Source organism: Rhinoraja longicauda, chromosome 2 (assembly GCF_053455715.1).
Source record: "Rhinoraja longicauda isolate Sanriku21f chromosome 2, sRhiLon1.1, whole genome shotgun sequence".
Classification (NCBI taxonomy): domain Eukaryota; kingdom Metazoa; phylum Chordata; class Chondrichthyes; order Rajiformes; family Arhynchobatidae; genus Rhinoraja; species Rhinoraja longicauda.
This window is the reverse complement of record NC_135954.1, coordinates 25,247,387-25,273,575: the sequence shown is the minus strand read 5'-3', so window position 1 is coordinate 25,273,575 and position 26,189 is coordinate 25,247,387. Positions and strand designations below refer to the sequence as shown.

General features: G+C 44.6%; 1 protein-coding gene across 2 annotated transcripts in view; it reads right to left on the bottom strand.

Moving 5' to 3' along the window:
- Positions 1 to 26,189, bottom strand: part of mpp7a (MAGUK p55 scaffold protein 7a) — a 368,390-nt gene that overhangs the window by 219,058 nt on the left and 123,143 nt on the right. Inside the window, exon 4 of one of the 2 annotated variants that reach the window (XM_078415914.1) lies at positions 10,230 to 10,348. The exons of the other annotated variant lie outside the window; for it this stretch is intronic. Coding sequence (XP_078272040.1) covers positions 10,230 to 10,348 — 119 coding nt within the window. The remainder of the gene's footprint in view (positions 1 to 10,229; positions 10,349 to 26,189) is intronic. 2 annotated transcript variants of the gene reach the window in all.

The following is a 26,189-nucleotide window of genomic DNA, read 5'->3' as shown; positions in this document are numbered from 1 at the left end:
GTAGGTTAATTGGCTGGGTAAATGTAAAAATTGTCCCTAGTGTGTGTAGGATAGTGTTAATGTACGGGATCGCTGGGCGGCACGGACTTGGTGGGCCGAAAAGGCCTGTTTCCGGCTGTATGTGTATGGTATGGTATGGTATATGCGAGTCTAGAACTAGAGGACACTTGCTTAATTGAGAGGGGAAAAATTTAAAGGAGATCTAAGGGGCATGGTTTGCCACACATAAGGCAGTGGTAATGTGGAACGAGCTACCAGAAGTGGTGGTAGAAGTAGATAAAATACAAGCATTTAATGGGCATTTGGGTAGAAGAGAAATAGAGGGATATGGGCCTAATGCAGGCAGATGGAATTAGCATGGATTGTATTAACATTTTGGGCCAAAGGGCCTGTTTCTGAAGAAAGAGTTGTACATTTTACTTTTCCTTGCCATTTTACACAAAGGGTGGTGGGTGTATGGAACGAGTTGCCGGAGAAGATAGTTGAGGCAGGTACTATCGCAACATTTAAGAAGGGTTTAGACAGGCACATGGATAGGATAGGTTCATAGGGATATGGGCCAAATGCAAGCAGGTAGGGCTAGTGTCGATGGAGCATGTTGGTCGGCATCTGGGCTGAAGAGCCTATTTCTACGCTGTTTGACTCTATGACTGTCAGTTAACACAAGGAAAGAGAAATATTGAATGATAAAATGAATGCAAATACAGAACACGAAACACACAAAAATCAGATGTCTAATTCATCGCAAACAGAGTTAATTTAAAGTATGCAAGGCCTCAGAGTTTCTTTCAAGAAATACAGAATGATGGGGAAAGACCTTGCCTTGGCATTAATCACGAAAGGGAAATCAGTTTTCTTATCATGGACTCATGTTTTATGTCTGTAGTACCTCATCATTTTAATCACTTTGCCAGGTATCAACACTGATGATGTGAGGTTCCAGTAAAAACATGTCACTCAGGGATCAGAGAGAAGCTCAGCCTTCAACAGTCCACAACCAGATGGGGGTCACATCTTGTAAAAGTTGTTGAAATGATTATACTATAAATATGTCAAGAGGTTTGCCTGCCCATTTTGAGACCAGCAAGCAGACTAGAGCACCAATACTTTGAAAAGTCACAGAAGGCAGCCAGTGATAAAAAGATAATAAAAAAAGCTTATCCCAATCACTAAGTAAAAAAAGATGTATAATGAATGTATAATGGTATCCAAATATCAAAAATAAATGGATTATCCCAAAAAGATTTCCAGGTATAATTTACTGTTTGCATGTGACACAAAATATTTGGCAGATGAATGTTGAGAACCACATCAACATCAGTCTGAAGAAGGGTCTCGACCCGAATCGTCACCCATTCCTTCTCTCCAGAGATGCTGCTTGTCCCACTGAGTTACTCCAGCATTTTGTGTATACCATTGATAACTACCGTATGACCACTGTTTCTTGTTGTAAGATTAACAATTCTTTCACTACTGTTATTAAATGTTTTTATTCAGCAAGTCTTTATCTTATACGCTGCGTGAGTTTTATAAAAGCCGACCAAATCTTTCAAGAGTTGTCTAGGTCAATGGTCACTAAATATATCACAACTAAGGCATCCTTCAATGAAACTGGGCTTGCGCATTTGGTGCCAAAGCCTTCAAAATGGAGTTACATTGACATATCAAACTGCTAACTGCCAACATTTATTTGGAAATCAATGATTGAATTTAAATAATTGGTATCAGTTGAGAAGATAGTAGTATTTATTGCTTTGAAACGTGCTATAATCATTTTTTTTGCATTGGTTGCAATAAGACTAAACACTGCAAGAAAAATGGAATATTGTAATAAAAACCCATCTTGCTCATTAACATCCTCCAGGGAAGAATAGCTGCCATATTTACTAACCTGCATTTTATCAACTTAAAAGCAAGAATTTAATTGGATTTTACAATTCAAAAATGAAAAATAAGATTAGAGTACAAGGCATGATTAGCAAGTTTGCAGATGACAAAGGTAGGTGGTGTCATACAGTTATCAAAAATTATAGCAGTACCTTGATCAGCTGGGCAAGTGGGCTGAGGAATGGCTAATGGAGTTTAATGCAGTTAAGTGTGTGGTGTTGCATTTTGGAAAGTCAGATCAGGGCAGGACCTTCACAGTGAATGCCAGGGCCAGGTGTTGTGGAGATGGATCTAGGAGTTCCACGAAAGTGGCATCACAGGTAGATACGGTGGTAAAGAATGCATTTGGTAAATTGGCCTTCAACAGTCAGGGTATTGAGTACAGAAGTTGGGATGTTATGTTACAGTTGTACCATACAGTGAGGCTGCATTTGGAGTATTGTATTCAGCTTTGGTCGCCCTGTAAAAGGATGTTGCTGAGCAGGAAAGAGCACAGAGAAGATTTACAAGGATGTTGCCAAGACATCTTGAAGTGCTGGGAGAGGTTGGGCAGGCTCGGATCTATTTCTTGGAGTGTAGGAGGCTGAGGGGTGCATAAGGGAAATAAATAATGTGAATGCACAGTTCTTTATCCAGGGTAGGGGAATCAAGAAGCAGGGGACATAGGTTGAAGGTGAAAAGAGCATGATTTAGTAAGAACTTGAGATGAAACTATTTCCACCACCCAGAAGGTGATGAGTATATGGAATGAGCTACCAGAGGAGGCACAAGAACAGTATTTAAACGACATTTGGACAGGTACATGGAGAGCAGATATTTAGATGGATATGGGCATAGACAGGCAAATTGGACCAGCTTCGATAGGGAAGCTTGATCGGTATAGAAGAGTTGGGCCGAGAAACCTGTTTCTGTGCTGTATGACTCCATGGCTCAATAACAGCAGATGGAGTATATCTAAAATGTGGGGGGATAATACTGGAAACACTTAGGTCAGGCAACATTTTTGAGTAGGGAAATGATGGTGAAGTATCAAGTCAAAGATTCTTCTTCAAAGCTGAGAAAGAGAAAAGTTGATTGGCTCCATTTTGTTCCTCCTCTCCATCAGCACATGCTGACATGCTTTTATCAACACTTCTTGATCACTCTTTAACAACCTCTGTTAACAATTCATTTCCACATCAACCCTGCCCTCAACCGATCCTATCCCTTTTCCCACCATCTTCTCTGCAACTTAAGGTTTTTTTTCTTTCTCGGTTATCAGCGTTTTTGACTGAAACATTAACTTTATTTTCTTTCCACGAATGCTGCCTAACCTGTTAAGTGTTTCCAGCACTTTTTGCTGTCGCTTTGACAATGTATATTTTATGAAAATAAACTTGAACATGAACAGCATATTTTTCATTTTACAGTAGTCAATAAACAATAGGTGCAGGAATAGGCCATTCGGCCCTTCGAGCCAGCAATGTGATCATGGCTGATCATTCATAATCAGTACCCCCCCGTTCCTGCCTTCTCCCCATACCCCCTGACTCCGCTATCTTTAAGAGCTCTATCTAGCTCTCTCGAAAGCATCCAGAGAATTGGCCTTCACTGCCTTCTGAGGCAGAGAATTCCACATTTTCTATGATTCAAAAGTGTCACGGCCTGTTAGAGTGCTCTTGTCAGGTGCAGGATTAAAATTTGTAGTAAATTGCAGCATATTGAAACAAAGTAATCAAGATTTGATATTTCAATATTTGTTGCCATTGCTTTCCCTTTCTCTCCATCCCCTCCCCCTTCGCAGTTCTCCAACCGCCCACTCCCCCGACATCATTCTGAAGGAGGGTCTCGACCCGAAACGTCACCCATTCCTTCTCTCCAGAGATGCTTGCTGCCTGTTACTTCAACATTTTGTGTCAACCTTCAATTTAAACCAGCATCTGCAGTTCTTTCCTAAGCAATAATATGGACAATGTTTTTACAAAAGTGTGTATTGTTCAGGTACAATCATGGTCTGCACTTTGAGATCTGGTCTCCAGCTTCACCCGAGGCAAAACTAAATTTGGCTTGGAACAAATTACGATTCTGTTTAACCTCAAAATATCATGTAAGTATTTAGATTAATCAAGGATGATTGCTGTAAAATATGACTGTTGTAAAATATGCAACAAACTCCCCAAATCAACAGTTGTTTTACAACCAGATTACGTGGACTGGAACAAATAACTGAACATTTAAACGGACACAGAGACAAAGTAAATACCCAAGATGTTGCTCAAATGTCCGTGGGATATGCGAGGATGGTAGCAGTTAAGAGGCTTTTAGATGGGCACATGGACATGCTGGGAATAGAAGGGTAGGGATCGTGTGCAGGCAGATGAAATTAGTTTCACTTGGTACAGACATTGTGGACCGAAGGACCAGTTCCCATCCTGTACCTTTCTATGCTCTATGTTAAATGCTAATCCTTGAAATTTCAAATAGTACACTGCATAACAGATACATGAAGTGGTGACAGAAGACTCTTGTCAGAAACAGTAATCATTTTGTGCTCAAGTAGCTTTGGAAAAGCACTTTTTTAAGATCACTTTGAAAATGATTCATGAAATATACCACGTATTGATTTTAGATTAAAAAGTAGGCAGGTTCTTCACATATTTTTCATTTGTTCAGGCATATCAGGTGGTTTTTATGAATCTTAATATGTTGCTCAACCTATCAATTTCAAATCCATGAAATGTGGAGACTGGTTCACCATGCAGCCAGGCTCGTGGTGTTAATGTCTATGGCAGCTCAAGTGAGTGACTGAGCTCTTTGATCAACTTCAGAGTTTAAACTGTGATTGTGAAGCGATGGCTTTTTGATAGAGGCAGCAAAAAAAAAAAGGCTCCGAGGCATATTTTTCAGTCACTGGGGTCGATAATTGTCTTGCAAGAATATAGACAGTACATTATTCAAAGTCTGTTCATTCAGTTTTGTTACAGCCAATTCCTTTTTAGTTATTAGTATGCAGGTGGCAGCTATTCAGCTCATCAGCTCCTTCCAGACCTGCCAAAAGGGCAATGACGTCAGCACTATTCCCTTTCTTTTTATTTGCCAGTACTCTGCAAAATATTCTCTCTCTTATGCCAATCAACAATTCCTTCGCCCCCCACCTCCCTCTCCTTTAAATTCTTTCATCACCTACCCACCTGAAAATGTAAGGTACAGTGGCCATTGAACCCCATGTCCATTTTTAAGACGTGGGAGCAAACTGGTAGAAAATAATACTGTCACAAAATGATTATACAAACGCCATACTATTTAATGATATGATAAATAGGAATTGCAGATGTTGGTTTATACCAATGATAGACACAAAATGAGCATTTTGTGTGATTTACTATTTAACTAGGTTTATGTGAATCAACCGATGGCAATTTCCACCTTTTGAATAAATAATTTGATACTTTGAAGTGAAAAGAGCTAGGTCAATGCAAGAAGAATATTTGTCCAATCACACTGAAGAAATGTTATAATAATCCTCATGAATCAAAGGAATCACTGACATGAAAGCTTCAACATTGACGTTTCTTCAAATAATTTACTTGTTGACATCAGTCTTTTTGAAGCTCTGAGACAAATCAATTTTGGAAGTGCAGTGAAATTACACTTTTGTTTAAATGCACAATGGAGTAAAGACATTGCAGGAAATGTCAACACTTATTGACCATCCTAAATTTCTTCAGGAGGTAGTATGGTGCTGCTACCTTGAACAACTGCAATCCTTCTGGCAAAAGTACTACCAGGATGCTGCTGACTGGGGAGTTTCAAACTTTAGACCCAGCAATCAACGAGAAACGGTGTTCTATTGCCAAGTCAGATGATGAAGACACTCAGCAATAGAATCTGCAGTTGGTGGTGCTCCCATCTACGTGCTGCACTTGCCTTTCTTGGTGGTGGACATTACTAGCTTGGGAAATGCTATTAAGAGTAACCAGAGTTACTGCAGTGCCTTCTTTTGGCAGGAGGAATGGACAGACCCTCAGATCGGGACCCTTCTTCAGACTGATAATGATAGAAGTTAGGCAAACTTGGATTGTTTCCGTGGGAACTTGAGAGGCTGAAGGGGGGCGACCTGACGGAAGTAAATAAAATTTGAGGCATAGCAAATAGTCAGACTCTTTTTCACAGGGTGTAAAGGTCAAGTGCTGAAAGGAAAGAGGCTTAAGGTGAAAGGAGAAACATTTAAAGGAGATTTGCAAGGTAATTTTTTAAAATTATTACAAAGATGCCTGGAATGTACTGCCATGGGAGGAAGTAGAAGCAGATAAAATCGCAACATTTAAGTGGCAATTAGACAGACAGATGAACAGGCACGGAATAGAGGCACATAACCATGTGTAGGCAGATGGGATTAGTTTAGGTTGGCATCATTGTCAGCAGACATGGTGGGCCATAGGGTTGTTCCTGTGCTGTATTTTCCTATGTTCTGTGTAATCTATTTCTCTGCACCTTTTGGAAATTCTTTGTGAAAACTTCAGTAAATTTAAAAAGCAAACTGCTGGAAAAGTGCAGTGGGTCAAACAGCATTTGTGTGCGGTGAACAGACAATTCCTTTCACCCAGCAGATGCTGCTCAACCTGCTGAACTCCTGCAGCAGTTTGTTTCTTGTTCTAAATTCCAACATCTGCAATTTCTTGCATTTCCATGAGATTGTTTCCCTTCCTACCCTTACTACCTTTCCATTACATCAATCCAATTTTACGCAATCTATACTTATCATATTTATACTAACCCCCCACTGAAATAGCTTCCATGCTAAATTATTCCACATCTATTAGCATTTAGATGGGTATCATGGTAGCGGCAGATTCCATTTTATTCCTAAAAGGACACAAAGTACTGCAGTAACTCAGCAGGTCAGGCGGCATTTCTAGAGAACGTGGATTGGTGATGTTTTGAGTCACTTTCTTCAGACTATGACCCACTGAGTTAATCCAGGACTTCGTGACTTTTTGTGTACACCAGCATCTGCAGTTCCTTGTTTCTTCATTTAATTCCTGCTTACTCTGAGTTTCAAATTATAATTTGAATGAAAGTTAAAAATAGAAAGTTTAAGATTCATGAGATGACTGCCACTCGTTCAAACACAAATCAGTGTAAATTCTCTTAACCAATTACCCACAAGAGTGTGGCTATATTAAAGCTTTGCTGACATTCTTTTCTCTATTTTAATTCGCCGTATTCTGTTTGACTCTAATCCCACAGGCTGGATAAAACTTAAACTGCACTTGCATAAAATACACAAATCACAGTACACAATTCAAGAAAGGTGCTGAAATGTTTTAGTTAGCTGATACTGGCCAAAACTGATTAAAAAATTCAGTGATTTACATGAGACTCCAGATACTGGAGTAATAACCAACCTGCTGGAGAAATATGGACAGTTGATACTTCAGGTCTGGACCATTCACCCAGACTGAAAGAATAGCAAGGAGATAGAATATACAAAGAAGGGGGGTGGGATGTGGCAAGTTCGTAAACACTAGGTAGATTCAGGTGAGGAGGGGTCAATTGGAAAATAGAATGGAGACAGAGATTGGAATTAGTGATAGAGGCTGGGAGGTGACAGTAGAGGCAACAAATTAATCTTCAAGGATAGAGAAGCACGGAACAAAATGAGGAAGGTGAGCAGATAAGAACAGTGGCAGAGGGGGGGGGCGGCAGGGTGAGGGGTGGGAGGGGGAGGGGCGGAAGAGGGAGGGGTGGCAGAGGGAGGGGCAGCAGAGGGAGGGGTGGCAGAGGGAGGGGGCAGAGTGGGGGGGAAGTGGGGGGGCAGGGAGGGGGGCAGAGGTAGGAGGCGGCAGAGGGGGGCGGCGGCAGAGGGGGGGGCGGCAGAGGGGGGGGCGGCAGAGGGGGGGGCGGCAGAGGGGGGGGCGGCAGGGGGGGGGGGGCGGCAGAGGGGGGGCGGCAGAGGGGGGGGGCGGCAGAGGGGGGGGCGGCAGAGGGGGGGCGGCAGAGGGGGGGCGGCAGAGGGGGGGCGGCAGAGGAGGGGCGGCAGAGGGGGGGCGGCAGAGGGGGGGGCGGCAGAGGGGGGGGCGGCAGAGGGGGGGGCGGCAGAGGGGGGGGGCGGCAGAGGGGGGGGCGGCAGGGCGGCGGGGGGGGCGGCAGAGGGGGGGGGCGGCAGAGGGGGGGGCGGCAGAGGGGGGGGCGGCAGAGGGGGGGCGGCAGTGGGGGGGGAGGCAGTGGGGGGGCGGCAGTGGGGGGGCGGGGCAGAAGGGGGGCGGCAGAGGGGGGGGCGGCAGAGGGGGGGGCGGCAGGGGGGGCAGCAGAGGGGGGGGCGGCAGAGGGGGGGGGCGGCAGAGGGAGGGGGCGGCAGAGGGAGGGGGCGGCAGAGGGGGGGGGCGGAGGAGGGGGTGGCAGAGGGGGGGCGGCAGAGGGGGGCGGCAGAGGGGGGGGGCGGCAGGGCGGGCGGCAGAGGGGGGGCGGCAGAGGGGGGGCGGCAGAGGGGGGGGCGGCAGAGGGTGGGGCGGCAGTGGGGGGGGGAGGCAGTGGGGGGGCGGCAGTGGGGGGGCGGGGCAGAAGGGGGGGCGGCAGAGGGGGGGCGGCAGAGGGGGGGGCGGCAGAGGGAGGGGGCGGCAGAGGGGGGGCGGAGGAGGGGGGGGCGGCAGAGGAGGTGGTGGCAGAGGGGGGGGGCGGCAGAGGGGGGGGCGGCAGAGGGGGGGGCGGCAGCAGAGGAGGGGCGGCAGCGGCGGGGGGCGGCAGAGGGGGGGCGGCAGAGGGGAGACGGCAGAGGGGGCGGCGGCAGAGGGGGACGGCAGAGGGGGACGGCAGAGGGGGGGCGGCAGAGGGGGGGCGGCAGAGGAGGGGCGGCAGAGAGGGGGGCAGAGATGCAGGCAGAGAGGGAGGCAGTTTGATGTTAACAAACTGTTACAAGCAGCAACACAATGGAACAGCTAATAGTCTAGGAGCCATTTGTGTTTATTAGTTATCTGAGCATATTATATTATTTTGTATCCTGCCGTATTATTTTTGGACACGGGGGTTGCCTTGTGAGATGAATACAAGGCTTACATATATGGGTATATGTGCATATGTGGACTGGGAGGAGCCAAGCGAGGAGCCAGAATTGAGTATAATTGGGAAGGCAGTGACGTTATGCATTAGACACGAAGGAGCCATGGCAAGATACAAATTCTTACCAAATCTATTAGAGATCTACTAATCTGTTTGCCTTACTACTTCAATAAATGACTAATTAAACTGAAAAGTCGTGAAGATCTCTGTTGTTGTTTGCGTCAAGAATGATCACTCCACTCTTTTCGTGAAAGTGATAAGCTTAAGGACTTTATTGGGAAGGACTAAGTTGCCGCTACAAATAGAATTGCTGCCTCAGAGCTCCTGTGGTCTGGGTTCAACTCCGGCCTCTGGTACAGTATGTACACAGTTCGCATATTCTCCCTGGCACTGCAAGAGTTTTCTGCTGGAATTCCTGTAACCTTCCACATCCAAAAGCTTGACTGGCCACTGTAAATTGTGCCATGTCCAAACGAGTAGTCGAATGTGTTGGGAGTAAATGAGAATGTGGGCAAATAGAATGGGATTAGTGTTATGTGAGCCATTCTTCAAATTACTGTCCGAAGATCAACATTAAAAACATGTACTCTCTCTCTCCACAAAACAATAGGATTAAAGAAAACCACAAACCCCATTCCTTTGGTCCGGTCCCATATTTTACCAACATTGCCCAGGGAAGTGCATAGAAGGCACGTTTGAACTAAGAGGAAGATCGAATTGAAGTCCAAACATCCATTTATGAGGAAGCATTCTAATGGGTTCAAATGGGTTCATTGCTATTGGAAGAAATTAAGGTGCAAGATTTCAGTAATTTTGCAGGGTTTTTTAAAACTTCCTTTCAATTAACTGAATCCAACTCAAGGAAAAGTAACCAGATTACCACAAATCAGTCATCACCATATTAAAACTGGCCATTTATGCAATTTGGGACATGGACCCTTTTGTAATAAAAACAGAAAATCTTGGAAACAATCAGGATATCAGGAATCATCCATGCAAAGAGAAAATGAGTTCATGTTTGAGATTCAAGATCTGATCTTCAACCTGAAGCGTCAACACTGTTTCTCTTTCCAGAGTTGCTGCCTGTCCTATTGAGTATCTCCAACATTTTTCATTTTAATTTTACATTTCCAACATCTGCATTTGTTTAATTTTCATGGCTCCCTTTATGCACTCAAGCAATGGCCATCGTAAAGCAAGTGGAATAAAAAGCTGCTTGTCTGGTTAACTTTGTTGTCGGTTGACCAGCTTATACCCAAAACATATTTTCATCCGCTTCCTTGGTTAGATTGTACTGTGGTTACCTTCACTAATGAATGAAGGCTTTTTTCACCAAACATATCCCGTAGGAAGGTCAGATCTTCCTGGCTGTCCACATGAGGCTGCAGCTGGGCTGGCAAGGAAGCCAACAATTCACACAGACCTGTGAATAAATATGAAATACATTTAGTAATAGAAAATATAATTTAACTGATAGTTATTTTGTAACTGGTTGTTTGTACCGCTTCATTTTAAAAGATCAACCAAATACACAGGCAATTACACCGAATTTGCTCAACAACAAGATTTTAAACTTCTAGAGAAACCCAGGATTGCAAAAGACACTGTCATAATGATGATGAGTGGCACACTTCTCCGCCAGCCTTCAGACAGACAGTAGCAAGCTGTTCCACAGACGCATAAAGCACAAACCATCCATCAGGCAACAGCCATCAACATGAGTCAAAGTAATGCGGCAACAGAGAAAGCTCAAGTCTTCTTTAGGGAGGTAACCTGGCATCATTTAGACTCAAGTCACAACACACATGTTTGATTTAGAAAAAGGATTACACAGAATAAAAAGACAAACTGCTGCTTTCACCTGACTGCAGGGTACAAAACAAGCATGTTATGAGATCCTCGGGAGACCCATTATTTGTTATGTCACTGCCTCTAATGTCTAACCAATATCATCCATTACCATAAAATTAACTACAGTAAAGTTTATAGACAATTTACTTTTCACCTTTGTTGCAATTAGGGAAGGGAGTAAAGAAAAGAGATAAAGAGTGGCTGTACAACAAAGCCATGTTTACATGTTAACCTCTTCATCCTCATCCTTTTCCCCAGGTTTTCCAAAAAGTCAAAGCTAAATAAGCCCCTATTGTTAAAAAAAACCCCACTAATAACAGTTAACTTTTTTTTCAGAAAAGCATTTGCATAAAAATGTTTTATCATTCGTAATTATTTTTATTCTAATGCCAGAATTGAAGCACAAAAATCCAACTCCCACATTAAGTGTACTTTTTTTCATTGTAAAACTTAACGAGCAGAGATTCTGCACATTTTTGTCTGATAGTCTGTGGTTAAATACTGTACTCCTGTAGAATAGAGCAGGAACAATACAATTAAATTAGTAATAGGCGTCATTGCTGCCTGTGGCATGTTAGTTATACTTAATTATCATGCAACAAAATCAGTCATAAATAATCAGCATCTTCCTGTGTTCATTTTTGTATTAAGATTACTTAAATAAAAATTCACTTGAATAAAAATTCACTGGTCTCGAACAAAGTGTGAGCAGAATTTAACCAGATGTTTAGAGATAGTATGACATTGCAGTAAACAACAATGGAAAATCAACAGTCACTTTTTGACATATTATGTTTTATGTGCGCACACAACATGTTTCATGAGTGCCAGCCTTAAGGAATGTTCTGGGTTCATCTCCACAGTACCATGAAGCTTTGCCAGGGTGTAATATGAAGAAGTGCTTTGGTAATACATGAAGAATGTCCTTGGCTCCTTTTAATCTGACTTTCATCAGTGGTAACAAGAACCATTCCATTTATTTAAAAACCTTATACAAAACCCAGTGAACAAGGCAATGTTGGTGACTGAAAAGTGTCCTTAATTTCAACTAAGTTTTACCATGCTGTGATAGATTGCTGTACAAATAATGAATGCAACAAGAACTTGCTCAAAAAGTAAGGAGTGCACGTATTAACAGGAGAAATGATCGGCATAATTGAAGACTGCTATGTTAAGTCAAGTAAAGTAGAATTTATTGTCAGGTGCACAAGTACAGTGAGGGCAAAACAAGGATAAGATGAGATACAAGGTTGGCACAGTGGCGCAGCAGTGGAGCTGCTGCCTCACACCGCCATAGACCCTCACCACGGGTTCTATCTCTAATATGTTCATTGGAGTTTGCAGGTGGGTTCCTGCGGGTGCTGCAGTTCACATCCAAAAGATGCGATTAGCCTCTGGAAATTGCCCCTCCTGTGCAGTGGGATAACTAGTGTGAAGGGGTGATCAATGGTTGGCATGGACTCGGCGGGCCAAAGAGCATGTTTCTATGCTGTTTCTCTAAAACTAAAACTAAAATACAAGTAGATATAAGACTCAGACAACACACAAAAGTTCATGTGCATGCTCATACAAGAGGTGGGCTGTAGTGATTGGTTGCTGATGTAGGATTAGGGTTATGCAGCTTGGTTCAAGAACCTGATTGTTGCAGGAAAGTACTTTCCTGAACCTGGCAGTGTGAGACTTCAGGCTGCTGTACCTCCTGCCACACGGCAGCAGTGAGGTGATGTGACCTGGATGTTGAGAGTTGAGAGCCTTACAAGATGGCGCCTCCCTGTGCGGCAGCCGTTGCAGCAGCTCCTGCTCACTGGTGAGCATTTTTCTCTTTCTTCGTAGTTAGTTAAGTTATTTCTATCACTATTCTTGTGTATTAGTTTGTGTATTAGTTTTCTGTATTAGTTTTGTGTAACTTTAGCGCGGTATGGAGACAAGCCGAAGTTTTTGCACTATTTTTGTCACCTATTGTGCCCGGAGATCCCGCGCGCAACCAGGGCCCTATTATTCACACGATGGAACAGCTGTTAGCGCTCCGTAACCCAGCGGTGCGGCCTCAGGAGAGACCCGATGTCCCCAGTGAGCTGAGGTGGAGGAGAAGAGGGTGCCGTGCTAGAATCCAGCGACGAGTGGGGAGGAGATGCGACAGACCAGTGCTCCCGTCCATCGCTATGGGAAATGTAAGATCTCTCCCCAACACGTTGGATGAGTTGGCGGCGTTGACCCGGCACCAGAGGGAATATCGGGAGTGCAGCATCATGCTGCTTACAGACACCTGGCTGAACACGTTAACTCCGGACACGAACGCCTCACTGGACGGTTTTCACCTGAGGCAGGCAGACAGAACAGTGGAGAGTGGTAAGAGAAAAGGAGGAGGGCTGCCTGTGTTTGTAAATGATAGATGGTGTAACCCTGGGCACATCACTGTTAAAGAGCAGCTCTGCTGCAGGGACATCAAGCAGTTAGCTGTTAGCATGAGGCCTTACGATCTACCAAGGGAATTTTCACATGTTGTTGTGATAGCAATATATATTCCCCCCTCAGCTAATGGCGACACGGCCTGTGATGTACTGCACTCAGCTGTGAGCAGGTTGCAAACACAGCACCCACATGCCCTCTTTCTAATCTCTGGGGACTTCAACCACACACCCCCATCATCCACTCTGCCCACCGTACATCCAGTACGTCACCTGCCGCACCAGAGACAACAAAATACTGGACTTATTTTATGCCAACACCAAGGAGGCATATAACTCAGCAGCCCTCCCCCTTGGGGAGATCTGACCACAACATGATCCATCTCCAGCCTCTCGTGTACAAACCTCTCGTGCACAGGCAACCAGCGGTGACCCGCACAGTTAGAGGATGGTCCGAGAAGACGGAGGAGGCTCTGAGAGACTGTTTCAAAACAACTGTGTGGGAGGGAACTCTGTGATCCCCACGGGGAGGACATTGAAGGTCTAACCCAGTGCATCATGGACTATATTAACCTCTGTGTGGAGAACACTGTACCCACCAGGACTGTATGGTGTTTCTCCAACAACAAACCCTGGGTCAACCCTGACATAAAGGATCTCCTTAAGGAGAAAAAGAGGGCCTTTAAATCGGGAAATAAGGAGGAACTGAAGGCAGTGCAAAAGGAGCTGAGGAGGAAGATCAGAGAGAGGAAGAACAGCTCCAACTGCAGAGGAACAACATCAGTGGAGTCTGGAGAGGCCTCAAAACCATCTCTGGGTACAAGGAACCGGACTCCCGGGCCGTGGGGGACCAGAAGTGGGTGAACGATCTGAACCTTTTCTTCAACAGGTTCGATCAGTCACCTACCCCTCCCCTGGTCCAGTCACCCCTGCTGCACGTTCAGTACACTGCCCCACCTCCCCTCCCACAGCACTTGGGTCACAGTCACCACCCACTGCTTCTGCTTCTCCTGCCCCAACCCCACCACCCCCACCTCCTCCTCCTCTCACACCCTTGAGCACCCAGCCCCTGTGCTCCAATCTGTCTTTCTCCACAGACCAGGTGAGAAATGAGCTCAGGAAGATCAATGCGAGGAAGGCGGCTAGTCCGGACGGCATCAGCTCGAGGCTCCTCAAGTCCTGTGCAGACCAGCTGTGCGACATGTCTTCAATCTGAGCCTGAAACTGGGGAGAGTTCCACAGCTGTGGAAAACATCCTACGTGGTACCGGTACCAAAGACGCCGCACCCGAAGGATATCAACAGCTACAGGCCGGTGGCACTGACATCACACCTGATGAAGACAATGGAGCGTCTGGTCCTCGCCCATCTCCGCCCCCTGGTGAGACCATCAATGGATCCGCTGCAGTTCGCCTACCAGACTCGCATCGGGGTGGAGGACACCATCATCTACCTGCGGAACAGAGCTCTTTCACACCTGGAGAGGCCGGATAGCATTGTGAGAATCATGTTCTTTGATTTCTCCAGTGCATTCAACACCATCCAGCCAGGGCTTCTGGGGGGCAAGCTGGAGCGCACAGGAGTGGATCACCACCTCACATCCTGGATTCTGGACTACCTCATCAATTGACCACAGTATGTGAGGACAAAGGACCTGGTCTCGGACAGGGTGGTCTGCAGCACTGGGGTTCCGCAGGGAAGAGTGCTAGCTCCATTCTTGATAACCCTGTACACTGCGGACTTCAGGCACAGCTCCGCAGACTCCTATCTACAGAAGTTCTCTGACGACTCTGCCATCGTCGGCCTCATCACGGGCGACGAGGACAGGGCGTACAGAGAACTGATCATGGTTTGTGGACTGGTGCCAGTGGAACTACTTCCGGATCAACGCGGGGAAAACCAGGGAGATGGTGGTAGATTTCCGCAGGCGCAGCCAGGTCCCCCCGACACCAGTGAACATCCAGGGAATGGACATCGAGAGCGTGGATTCTTATAAGTACCTGGGTGTCTACCTCAACAATAAACTGGACTGGACTGAAAACACCGATGCGCTATACAGAAAGGGCCAGAGCAGACCTTATCTGCTAAGGAGACTCAGGTCCTTTGGAGTGCAGGGGGCACTCCTAAGGACCTTCTACAACACGGTGGTTGCATCGGCCATTTTCTATGGAGTGGTCTGCTGGAGTAGCAGCATCTCAGCGGCGGAAGGGAAGAGACTCGACAAGCTGGTCAGGAAGGCCAGCTCTGTCCTGGGTTGCCCCCTCGACTCAGTGCAGGCGGTGGGAGAGAGGAGGATGATGGCAAAGCTAACATCGCTGCTGGACAACGACTCCCACCCCATGCAGGACACTGTCACTGCACTGAGTAGCTTCTTCAGTGACAGATTCCTTCACCCCAAGTGCGTGAGGGAGAGATATAGGAGGTCCTTCCTTCCTGCTGCTGTGAGACTTCACAACCAGCACTGCTCCCAGCAGACGAGTCAACAATAACAGCTAAGAACACACAGAAAACCGATGACAATTTATCTATTTTTTAATTATAATGAATGATCTCTTGCTCTGTTGCTATCCACTTTGCTGCTGTAACACTGTAAATTTCCACGGCGTGGGACGAATAAAGGAATATATTATTATTATTATTAATATTATATAAATGCCACCTTTGTGAGGCATCTAGATCAAGTAGCTGCTTTTGATGGTGGGGAGGGCTGTATCCATGATGGTGAGGACCGACTTCACCACTCCCCACAGCTCCTCGTATTGCTTTGCATTGGAATTGCCATCCGAGGACATGATGCAGTCAGGTGCTTTTCACAGTGCACCTGCAAAAGTATTTAGCGACATATCAAATCTCTATAAACTTCTAAGAGAGTATAGGTGCAACCTTTACACTGATGTCCTACAGCAAACTGCCATGGCTTCTTTGACAACACTGATTAAACCTTTGGACTGAATTAGCCAAAAGGACAAGGCCAGGGCCAGCAAACATATGGAAACATCACAGATTCCAAGTCGCATCCTATCCAGACTTTGACAGGGCTTTATTAAATTCATGGAATTCACTACCTAACAACAATGTGCAGGAACTTTTACTATAGGGACTGAAGCAGGTCAAGGTAGTGTTCTTGACCACCTTATCAAGGGCCATGAGGGATAAATGCTTGCCAGTAATTACGGTACACTGTAAATTAATTAAAATCAATGATATTCTCAATCAAAAGTGATCATAAAGCTGTTCAAAAAACGCAGCAAAATTAAATTAAAAAAATTTAATTGGAAACTGTGGATGTTGATTACAGACTAATAATGTTATGACTCAGTTATGGCAGGTTATCACACAAGAATGCCCAAATGAACAGTGGGTACTATATGACTTAGTAGACTAATTTTTGGAAACTTTCTTCCATTGTAAATGATTGGCAGCTTTTCATTCAGCACTTCACAGATTTCTCGCTAAATTACATGACATGCTGTCAAATTAAGAAAGTATTTAATTAAAGGGGGAGAGGGAGGAGGGGGGTGAGCGGGGAGGGGAGGGAGAGATGAAGGGGATGGGAGAGGGGTGAAAGGAATGGGGGAGGGGTGAAGGGGGTGCTGCACCAATGCAGGAGAGGTTTGGACCCAACGGGTCCACTTGGTCTATATCCTCTAAACCTTTCCAATCTATATACCTGTCTTCGAAATGTTGTTATTATACCTGCTTCCACAGCTTCATCTAGCAGCTCATTCTATATACCCCCAACCTCTGAAAAAATTGCCTCTTCGATTTCTTTCAAATATTTCCTTTCAACCTATATCTGTCCTCTCTTTTTAGACTCCCCTCCCTGGACTGTGACCATCCACCTTAAACTCCCTCAAGAGTTTATAAACCTCTATGAAGGTCACCCCTTCAGTCCCTACTCGCTCAGGGTAAAACGACACAGACGACACAGCCTCTTTTAATAACTCAAGCCCTCCAGTCCCGAATGCATCCTCATCATTCCTGTCTGCACACTTTTCAGCTTAATCCCATCCTTCCAATAGCTGGATGACCCAGTACACCAAACGTGGTATCATCAACAATTTGTACAGTTGCAACATTATGTTCCTCACATGGTCACACAAGTGACCAGTCATATTTGACCTCTAACCTTAAACAAACATTGTCAGCATAACGTATACAAATTTCACTTGATAAACTTGGACATATGTAAGTCATATATACAGTATAAAACAATATACTGTAATGCTTTCAGAATTAGATGTATTTCACAATTTTTCATATTTTTGGTCACACACGTGACTAAGAATGGGGCCCCAAAACTCAATCAACCCATTCCTTTATAATAATTCTTGATGAGAAACAATCACGGAAGGGCATAGGAAATAATAATCAACTCAGCCAATTATATTTTGCTGGTATTATCAAAGAACAATACATTTTATCCTATTTGGCCTTCTACTAGTGCTGCAATTTTCTTTCCTCAATCAGTATTCATCCAATTTCCTTGAAAAGCTTAAGTTGAATCTGTTTTCATTATCCTGCTCAGGCTGCAAATCCTAAATAACCATGCAAACAAATGAGTTTTTCTCCACACGTTATGATTTTGCAGAATACAACAAAAGAAAATCAGTCATGACTTGCACACAATGTGTTTTATTTCTGCATAATGTTTTATGAGTGCCAGCCTTCAGGGATGTTCTTAGTTCACTTTTCACAGCACCATTAAACTTTGCCAAGTTTCTCCTCAAAAACGTCTTCCTCCTTAAGTCCCTAGGGGCTGGATTTATCATGGATCTGGCTCAGTGCCTGAACTCACCACTTGCACAGCTGTTCCAGACACAGAGGGCTTCGAAGCTTCTCCTCCGTAGCCAAGATGGACACAAGATGCTGGAGTAACTCAGCGGGAATAGCAACATCTCTGGATAGAAGGAAGGGGTGACATTTTGGGTCGCGACCCTTCTTCAGACTGAGAGTCAGGGGGGAGGGAGATACAGATATGGAAGGGTAAGGTGAGAAAACAAGAGATCAAAACCAAGAGCTGTCCACAAAGAATTGTAGGTCCCACACACTTACCACCAAGCCTTGGACCAACTAAAGTCCAAGGACTTTGAAATGTTTTTAAATTTCTCCAGTTAAATGCATGTAAAAATAATTCAAATAAACAATTACATGCACCTAAACTTCGACCGGCAAACTTCTGGTAAACTTTGACCAGCAATGACACATTTTGCTTCCTTGAGTTATGTCAACCATCCCTTTGCCTCCGCAGATGATACTTGACCAGCATATTTCTCCCAGCTGTTATATATTGGCTCAATTAGTTGTTCAATGTGACCTTTACTGATGTCGCACCCAGAGAAAACGTTGAGATTTTATTTTTTCTTTATTCATTCAAGAAATTATGGGATCTGCAGGCCGAGTCAGCATTTTATTCCCTCCCTCGTCAGCTTTGTTTCTCCATATCCTGCTCCTGACAAAGTTCACCAGTGGAAATCATTTGGCTTTTAATGCTCTGCTCTTCCCTCTTCTAGGAATTGTCTCAAATGCCACCTTAATCCTTTCCTCTTTCAATGCTATTACATCTCGGCCTCTGCCATTCATTGAATTTTTTTCTGGAGCAGATCTTCATTGATATGTACAAATTACATTCTGGAGATCTGCAGGTATTTATTCACAAAATGCTGGAGTAACTCAGCAGGTCAGGCAGCATCTCGGGAGAGAAGGAATGGGTGACGTTTCACAACCATTCTAGTTCGCAGGTCTAGATCCAAAATTCAGATTTAAAGACATTAATCTGAAACATCAACTCTTTCTGCTCCACAAAACTCTCTGAGCTGCTTGGTATTTTCATCATCTTGTGCTGTATTTCAGATTTCCAGCATCTGTTGTATTTACACTTGATCTAAATCCAGTAATATATTTCTTGTTGAATGGAGGGCATACTGTCAAAGAAAATTCTTATGAAATTATCAGAAGTTTCTCTCCTCCACTCTTCTGAATACAAACCAAATCCATTCAATACACAATTATATAATTATACAATCACCCAATTATAACTGCAAATAATGCTGAAACTCTACCAGCATTATTAGTACAGATAGGATTTGTGACCTTTTACTTGATTTTTAAAAATGCCTTGTGCCTTCCTCCAAAAGAAATCCATCAAAAAAGAGCTTGCACACCTCGTGATTTACCTGAAATGAAATTCATCCATGCTTGCTTCCAAGTTTCTATGGTCAACCTCAAGAATGAAGAAGTGTCAAGAGTGTTCTCATGTCATTTGATAGACCATCAATGATAATTTCTCAAAGAGGATGAGAATTCTTGACTTGAAGAATTTGTTGTGCAGCAACTAAATAGCTAAGTACGACTGAGTTTTACAATTTTAATCACTCCCTCTCAATCACCCACTTGATGATTCATGATGACATAAATTTGTAAATGCCACATGTTAGCATTGTTACCAAACAACCTTTTGGCATGGGACGAACAAAATGATGTGCACACAATAGTTGAAGAACAACTATCTCCAACAGAGATTATAACCATTTCACACTTGATTTACAACAGCATTACCCTAATTAATCCCCACCCCTCAATATCCTGGAGTTTATCATTAGAGTCATAGTGTGATACAAGCCCTGCAGCCCAACTTGCCCTCACCGGCCAACATGTCCAGATACACTAGTCTCACCTGCCTGCGTTTGGTCCATTCCCACCAAACTTGTCCTATCCATGTATCTGTCTAACTGTTTCTTAAATGTTGGGATAGTCCCTGCTTCAACTACCACATCTTCCAGCTTGCTCCATACACCCACCACCCTTTGTGTGAAAAAGGCACCCCTCAGATTTCGATTAAATCTTTTCCCCTTCATTGTAAACCTATGCCCTCTGGTCCTCAATTCACCTAGTCTGGGCAAAAGACTCTGCACATCCACCCGATCTATTCCTCTCATGATTTTATACACCTCGATAAGATCACCCGTCATCTTCCTGCGCTCCAAGGAAGAGTCCCAGCCTCCTCAACCTCTCTCCATAGCTCAGACCCTCTAGTCATTCGCTGTACCCTTTCCAGCTTGACACATCTTTCCTATAAGATGGTGCTCAGAACTGAAACCAATGCTCTAAATGTGGTCTCACCGATGTCTTATACAACTGCAACACGACCTCCCAACTTCTATACTCACTCTTCTGACTGATGAAAGCCAATGTGCCAAAAGCCTTTTTGACCACCTTATCTACCTGTGACGCAACCTTCAAGGAACCATGCACCAGCACTCCTAGATCCCTCTGCTCTACAACACTCCCCAGAACCCTACCATTCACTGTGTAGGTCTTGCCCATGTTAGACTTCCCAAAATGCAACACCTCACATTTCTCTGTATTAAATTCCATCAACCACTTCCTCAGCCCACCTGGCCAATCGATCAAGATCCTGCTGCAATTTTTCATAACCATCTTCACTATCTTCAAAACCACCCACTTTTGTATCTTCTGCAAACTTGCTAATCTTGCCATGTGTGTTCTCATCGAATCAATATTGTGCAACTTAATAAATGACAGCCTGCAGAGTTGTCATTATTGGGATCCTTCTTCACACTGACTGAGACAGGCAGACCGTACGCCATCTTTACCACTCAATCTACTTGTGCTGCCACATTCATGGAGTTTTGGACTTAGACCCCAAGGGTGTTTTATTGTTATATGTCACATACAGAACAAGGAAATTCTTACTCGCAGCAGCACAACAGAATAGGTAAACAGATATGTAAAACAGAGACAATAATAGTGTGAAAAGACAAAACCAATGCCCCCAAGTCTATGTGGTTCAGAGCTTATTTGGAGGCTGTAGTGTTTGTAGAGGTTAATGGTTCTGGGGAAGAAGCTAATCCTGAACCTGGACAATAGACAATAGGTGCAGGAGTAGGCCATTCAGCCCTTCAAGCCAGCACCGCCATTCAATGTGATCATGGCTGATCATTCTCAATCAGTACCCCGATCCTGCCATCTCCCAATACCCCCTGACTCCGCTATCCTTAAGAGCTCTATCTAGCTCTCTCTCTTGAATGCATTCAGAGAATTGGCCTCCACTGCCTTCTGAGGCAGAGAATTCCACAGATTCACAAATCTCTCACTGAAAAAGTTTTTCCTCATCTCCGTTCTAAATGGCCTACCCCTTATTCTTAAACTGTGGCCCCTTGTTCTGGACTCCCCCAACATTGCGAACATGTTTCCTGTCCAACCCCTTAATAATCTTATACGTTTCGATAAGATCCCCTCTCATCCTTTTAAATTCCAGTGTATACAAGCCTGGTCGCTCCAGTCTTTCAACATATGACAATCCCGCCATTCCGGGAATTAACCTAGTAAACCTACGCTGCACGCCCTCAACAGCAAGAATATCCTTCCTCAAATTTGGAGACCAAAACTGCACATAGTACTCCAGGTGCAGTCTCACTAGGGCCCTGTACAACTGCAGAAGGACCTCTTTGCTCCTATACTCAACTCCTCTTGTTATGAAGGCCAACATTCCATTGGCTTTCTTCACTGCCTGCTGTACCTGCATGCTTCCTTTCAGTGACTGATGCACCAGGACACCCAGATCTCGTTGTACATCCCCTTTTCCTAACTTGACACCATTCAGATAATACTCTGCCTTCCTATTCTTACCACCAAAGTGGATAACCTCACACTTATCCACATTAAACTGCATCTGCCATGCATCCGCCCACTTACACAACCTGACCAAGTCACCCTGCAACCTCATAGCATCTTCCTCACAGTTCACACTGCCACCCAGCTTTGTATCATCTGCAAATTTGCTAATGGTACTTTTAATCCCTTCATCCATGCCATTAACGTATATTGTAAATAGCTGCGGTTCCAGCACTGAGCCTTGCGGTACCCCACTAGTCACTGCCTGCCGTTCTGAAAGGGACCCATTTATCCCCACTCTTTGCAAATATAATTTTCAGGCAGGAGTAAAATGAGAGTGTGGCCAGGGTGGTTACACTCTGTCAGAGAGGGAGCATTGCGGGAGCACCGCAGCGAGAGGGAGGGAGCGCTGAGGGAGAGGCGCATCGTTACGAAAGGCATCCGCACGGCGAGAAAGGGAGCACTGAGGGAGCCCCACACTGTCAGTGAGGGAGAGTCGCACGGTGGGAGAGAGCGCGCTGAGGGAGTGCTGCATTGTTTTTTTTGTTTTCTTATACCAATTTACTATTTATTTTCAATTTATGTACACCTTTACTTTGAACTCTTGATGGGTACAGCATCACTCGAATCCTGTGCCCAATAGCCTTCGCAGGCAGGTTACTTTTGAACATGGCACAAACCATGTCATTGTTACCATGAGAACAAGTCACTTTACCCAAAATGACATGAGTTTTATTTGGTTTACCACCAGGGGTGACAGTGTTGTTCTTTGCCTTGTAGACATAGGCACATCTCTTGCCCAGGGTGCTGCACTGTTGGAGAGGGAGTGTTGAGGGAGCGCCGCACTGTCACTGAGGGAGACTCCCATGGTGGGAGAGGGATGCCGCACTGTCACTGAGGGAGACTCCCATGGTGGGAGAGGGAGCACCACACTGTCACTGAAGGAGACTCCCATGGTGGGAGAGGGAGCACCACACTGTCACTGAGGGAGACTCCCATGGTGGGAGAGGGAGCGCCGCACTGTCACTGAGGGAGACTCCCATGGTGGGAGAGGGAGCACCACACTGTCACTGAGGGAGACTCCCATGGTGGGAGAGGGAGCACCACACTGTCACTGAGGGAGACTCCCATGGTGGGAGAGGGAGCACCACACTGTCACTGAGGGAGACTCCCATGGTGGGAGAGGGAGCGCCGCACTGTCACTGAGGAAGCGCGGAATTATGAGCGATGAAATGCCGCACACAGAGTTGTTGACCTCGCGGGGTCCTGCACTGTCAGACAGGGAGCGCCGCACTGTGAGAGAGCTGGCCACACGGATGGGAGAGGTCACCACACACAGAGTTGTTGACCTACCGGGTCCTGCAGCCAGAGCGAGGGGTTCTGACGTTTACAAACAAAAAGTTAAAACCCCTCCGTGACATCAGAGACCACCAAGCAGCCGATTGGCTGGTGAAAATAAAAACACTTTGTTGGCTCTTTGCAGCTTCATTGAGGACGTACCTTTAGGAAGGAGATGAGGTGGAATTTCTTTAGACAGAGTGTGGAGAATCTGGGGAATTCATTCCCACAGATGGCTGTGCAGGCCAAGTCAATAGATATTTTTAAGGCGGAGATAGATTTTAAGAGTACGGGTGTATGGGGAGAAGGCAGGAGAATGGGATTAGGAGGTAGAGGTAGATCAGCCATGATTGAATGGCAGGGTAGACATGATGGGTCAAATGACCTAATTCTGCTCCTATCACTTATGAACCTATAAGTGCCTTTTCCCTGGGTGGAAATGCTCTTCTGCATCACTCCGTCGCTCCTTAAGTATTTGTAAGATCTTAGCCCTTAACCCACCTTTATGTCACCAACAACTTTAACTACTATGCCTTTGGTGCCAACATACAATGTCTTCTTCCCAAACAACTTGCAAATAATCTTCACAATCAAACACAACAATTAAATAATAACATATATGAATCTATAAACTTGTTAATATTTTCAACTAGAATGGGTCAAGAAATAATATATTTAAAGTAAACACGATTTCACATCATCCAGATTTATGGCCATAATTTATTTCTAAATACATTATATGGTGTGTAGTTCTGGTTGACCCATTACAGGAGATTGTGGAGGCTTTGGAGAGAGTGCGGAATGCTGCCTGGATTAGGCAGTATTAGTTATAAAGAAAGGTTGGGCAAACTTGGATTGTTTTCTATTGAGTGCTGGATGTTGTGGTAGAGGCATAGTTTTGGGAGGTAATCAGAAAGAACCCTTTTCCCAAGATAGAAATGTCAAAAACTAGAGGGCATAGCTTTAATGGGAATAGGGGAAAGTTTAAAAGAGATGTGCGTTGCAAGTTGTGCAGAGTGCTGGCTCCCTGAAATGTGCTATGTGTGTCTGGAACATGCTGCCAGGGTTGGTAGTGGTGGCAGATAAAATAAGGTTTAAGAAACTATTAGATGGGCACATGGATATGCAGGGCTAGGAGGGATATGGATCCTGTGAAAGCAGAGGAAATTAATTTTACAGCATCGTGTTTGGCACAGATATTGTGCACCGCAGGGCTGATCTTATGCTGTACTATTGTATGATCTATATATACACCAAATAATTGAGATATTCAGTACAAAATGAATGTGAATACATAAATGGATGCAGCAGGAGCACAGCATTAACATGCGTTTTCCAACTACAAATGTTGAAAAGTATCAACAATGTTCCTTGCCAATTTCCTCCACGATCACTCATAACCAGCAGCATTAGTTCTCATTCGGCATGAATCCTGAAAGAGCTGCCTCGCTGAAAGGACTATGCATCATCTGCAAACCCAAACATAGGCTGCTGGTTCATTATTAGTCCAAGGTAGGGAAATGGTTTGCAGCTGAGCTTACTCCAACTGCACCCAAAATTCACACATGCATTTATGAAAAATGTTATTCACCACACAGTAACCGGGGGATCCAGGGCATTTCACTTTGCACTGGTCACACAGATGGGAAAAAAAAAAAATCCAAACCATAACAGTTAAAAAATTTGAAGCTTGAATTTAACCAGTAAATCTTTGTATATTTATCCTAATAGAGTTCTTTTTATTTATTCCTTTTGTATTATCAGGGCAGTATTGGAAGAAGTCTTTTACTGACCCGAAACACCGCCTGTCCATTCCCTCCACAGATGTTGTATGATCCACTGAGTTCCTCCAACACTTTGTGTTTTGCTCAAGATTCCACCATTTATTGCTTTTGAGCAGCGAGTCCTTCCAAAGAAGATACTCTTCCAGTGCAGTTGGGAAGAGTACCAGTGACAATGAAAGACTGGTAAAATATTTCCAACTCAGGATGGTGTGAAGCCATTAGCCATGCACCTTTTGCTCTCATCCATTTGGGTACCACAGATTTCGGAGATGTGTCAGAGTAGCCAGGGACAATCAAAGGTGTGTATTTTGTGGATGGTATTTATGGCAGTCAAATTTTATAGTGTCAGATGTGGAAAGAATGCAATAGGCAATGGAAGGTATTCCAAGTGGCTTTGTCGAGGATAGTGCAAAGCTTCGAGTGTTGCTGAAGCTGCAATCACCCTCATAAATACTGCATATAGCATTATGGTCCTCATTTTTACCAAGTAGACTGGGCAGTAAAAAGCAAGATTAAACTTACCATGTTGTTTGTACATAAGACACAACCAGATGCTGCTGTTGTGATTATATTCAAATAGCTTAGCTAGAGGTATGGTTTGGAGAACAGGGAAATAAATCAATTTAGTTCTTCAATGGTACCTTTCACACCTATTTCTTTGATTTTCAAAGTGAAGATCTGTGATATGCACCTGAATGAAAGGTTTCCTGGGATAGTAGGTGTTAGGGAGTAACATGCACAGTAATGGTATAATTATGACACAAGGAACTGCAGAGGGGTTCATGTGCACCTCCGCTAACCTCTTCCACTGCATTCAGCGCTCCCCTGGATTCACACTTATTTCTCCCTTCCTTCCACCCCCCCCCCCCCCCCCATCCCCCCCATCCGCTTCAACCTATATTTCTGACTTCACATTTCTGGATTCGTCTATCCTCACCTCACCTTTTGTCTTTTCATCTCAGATCTTTGTCCAATCAAAAGAACCCTGATCCACCTATCACTTGTCAGGCTTCATCCTACTCCCAGCTTTCTTACAGCTTCCTCCCCCTCATCTCCCTCCACAAACAAAAAATTAGTCTGAAGGAAGGACCCGATCCGAAATAGCGCATATCCATGCTTTTCAGAGATGCTGCCTGACCTGCTGAGGTACTCCAGCCTTTTGTGGCTTTTCATAGTATAATCACAATTGATTTAATTAATGCATGCAAGAACCAGACTTCAAAAGACTTGCAAATTTAACTCAAGCC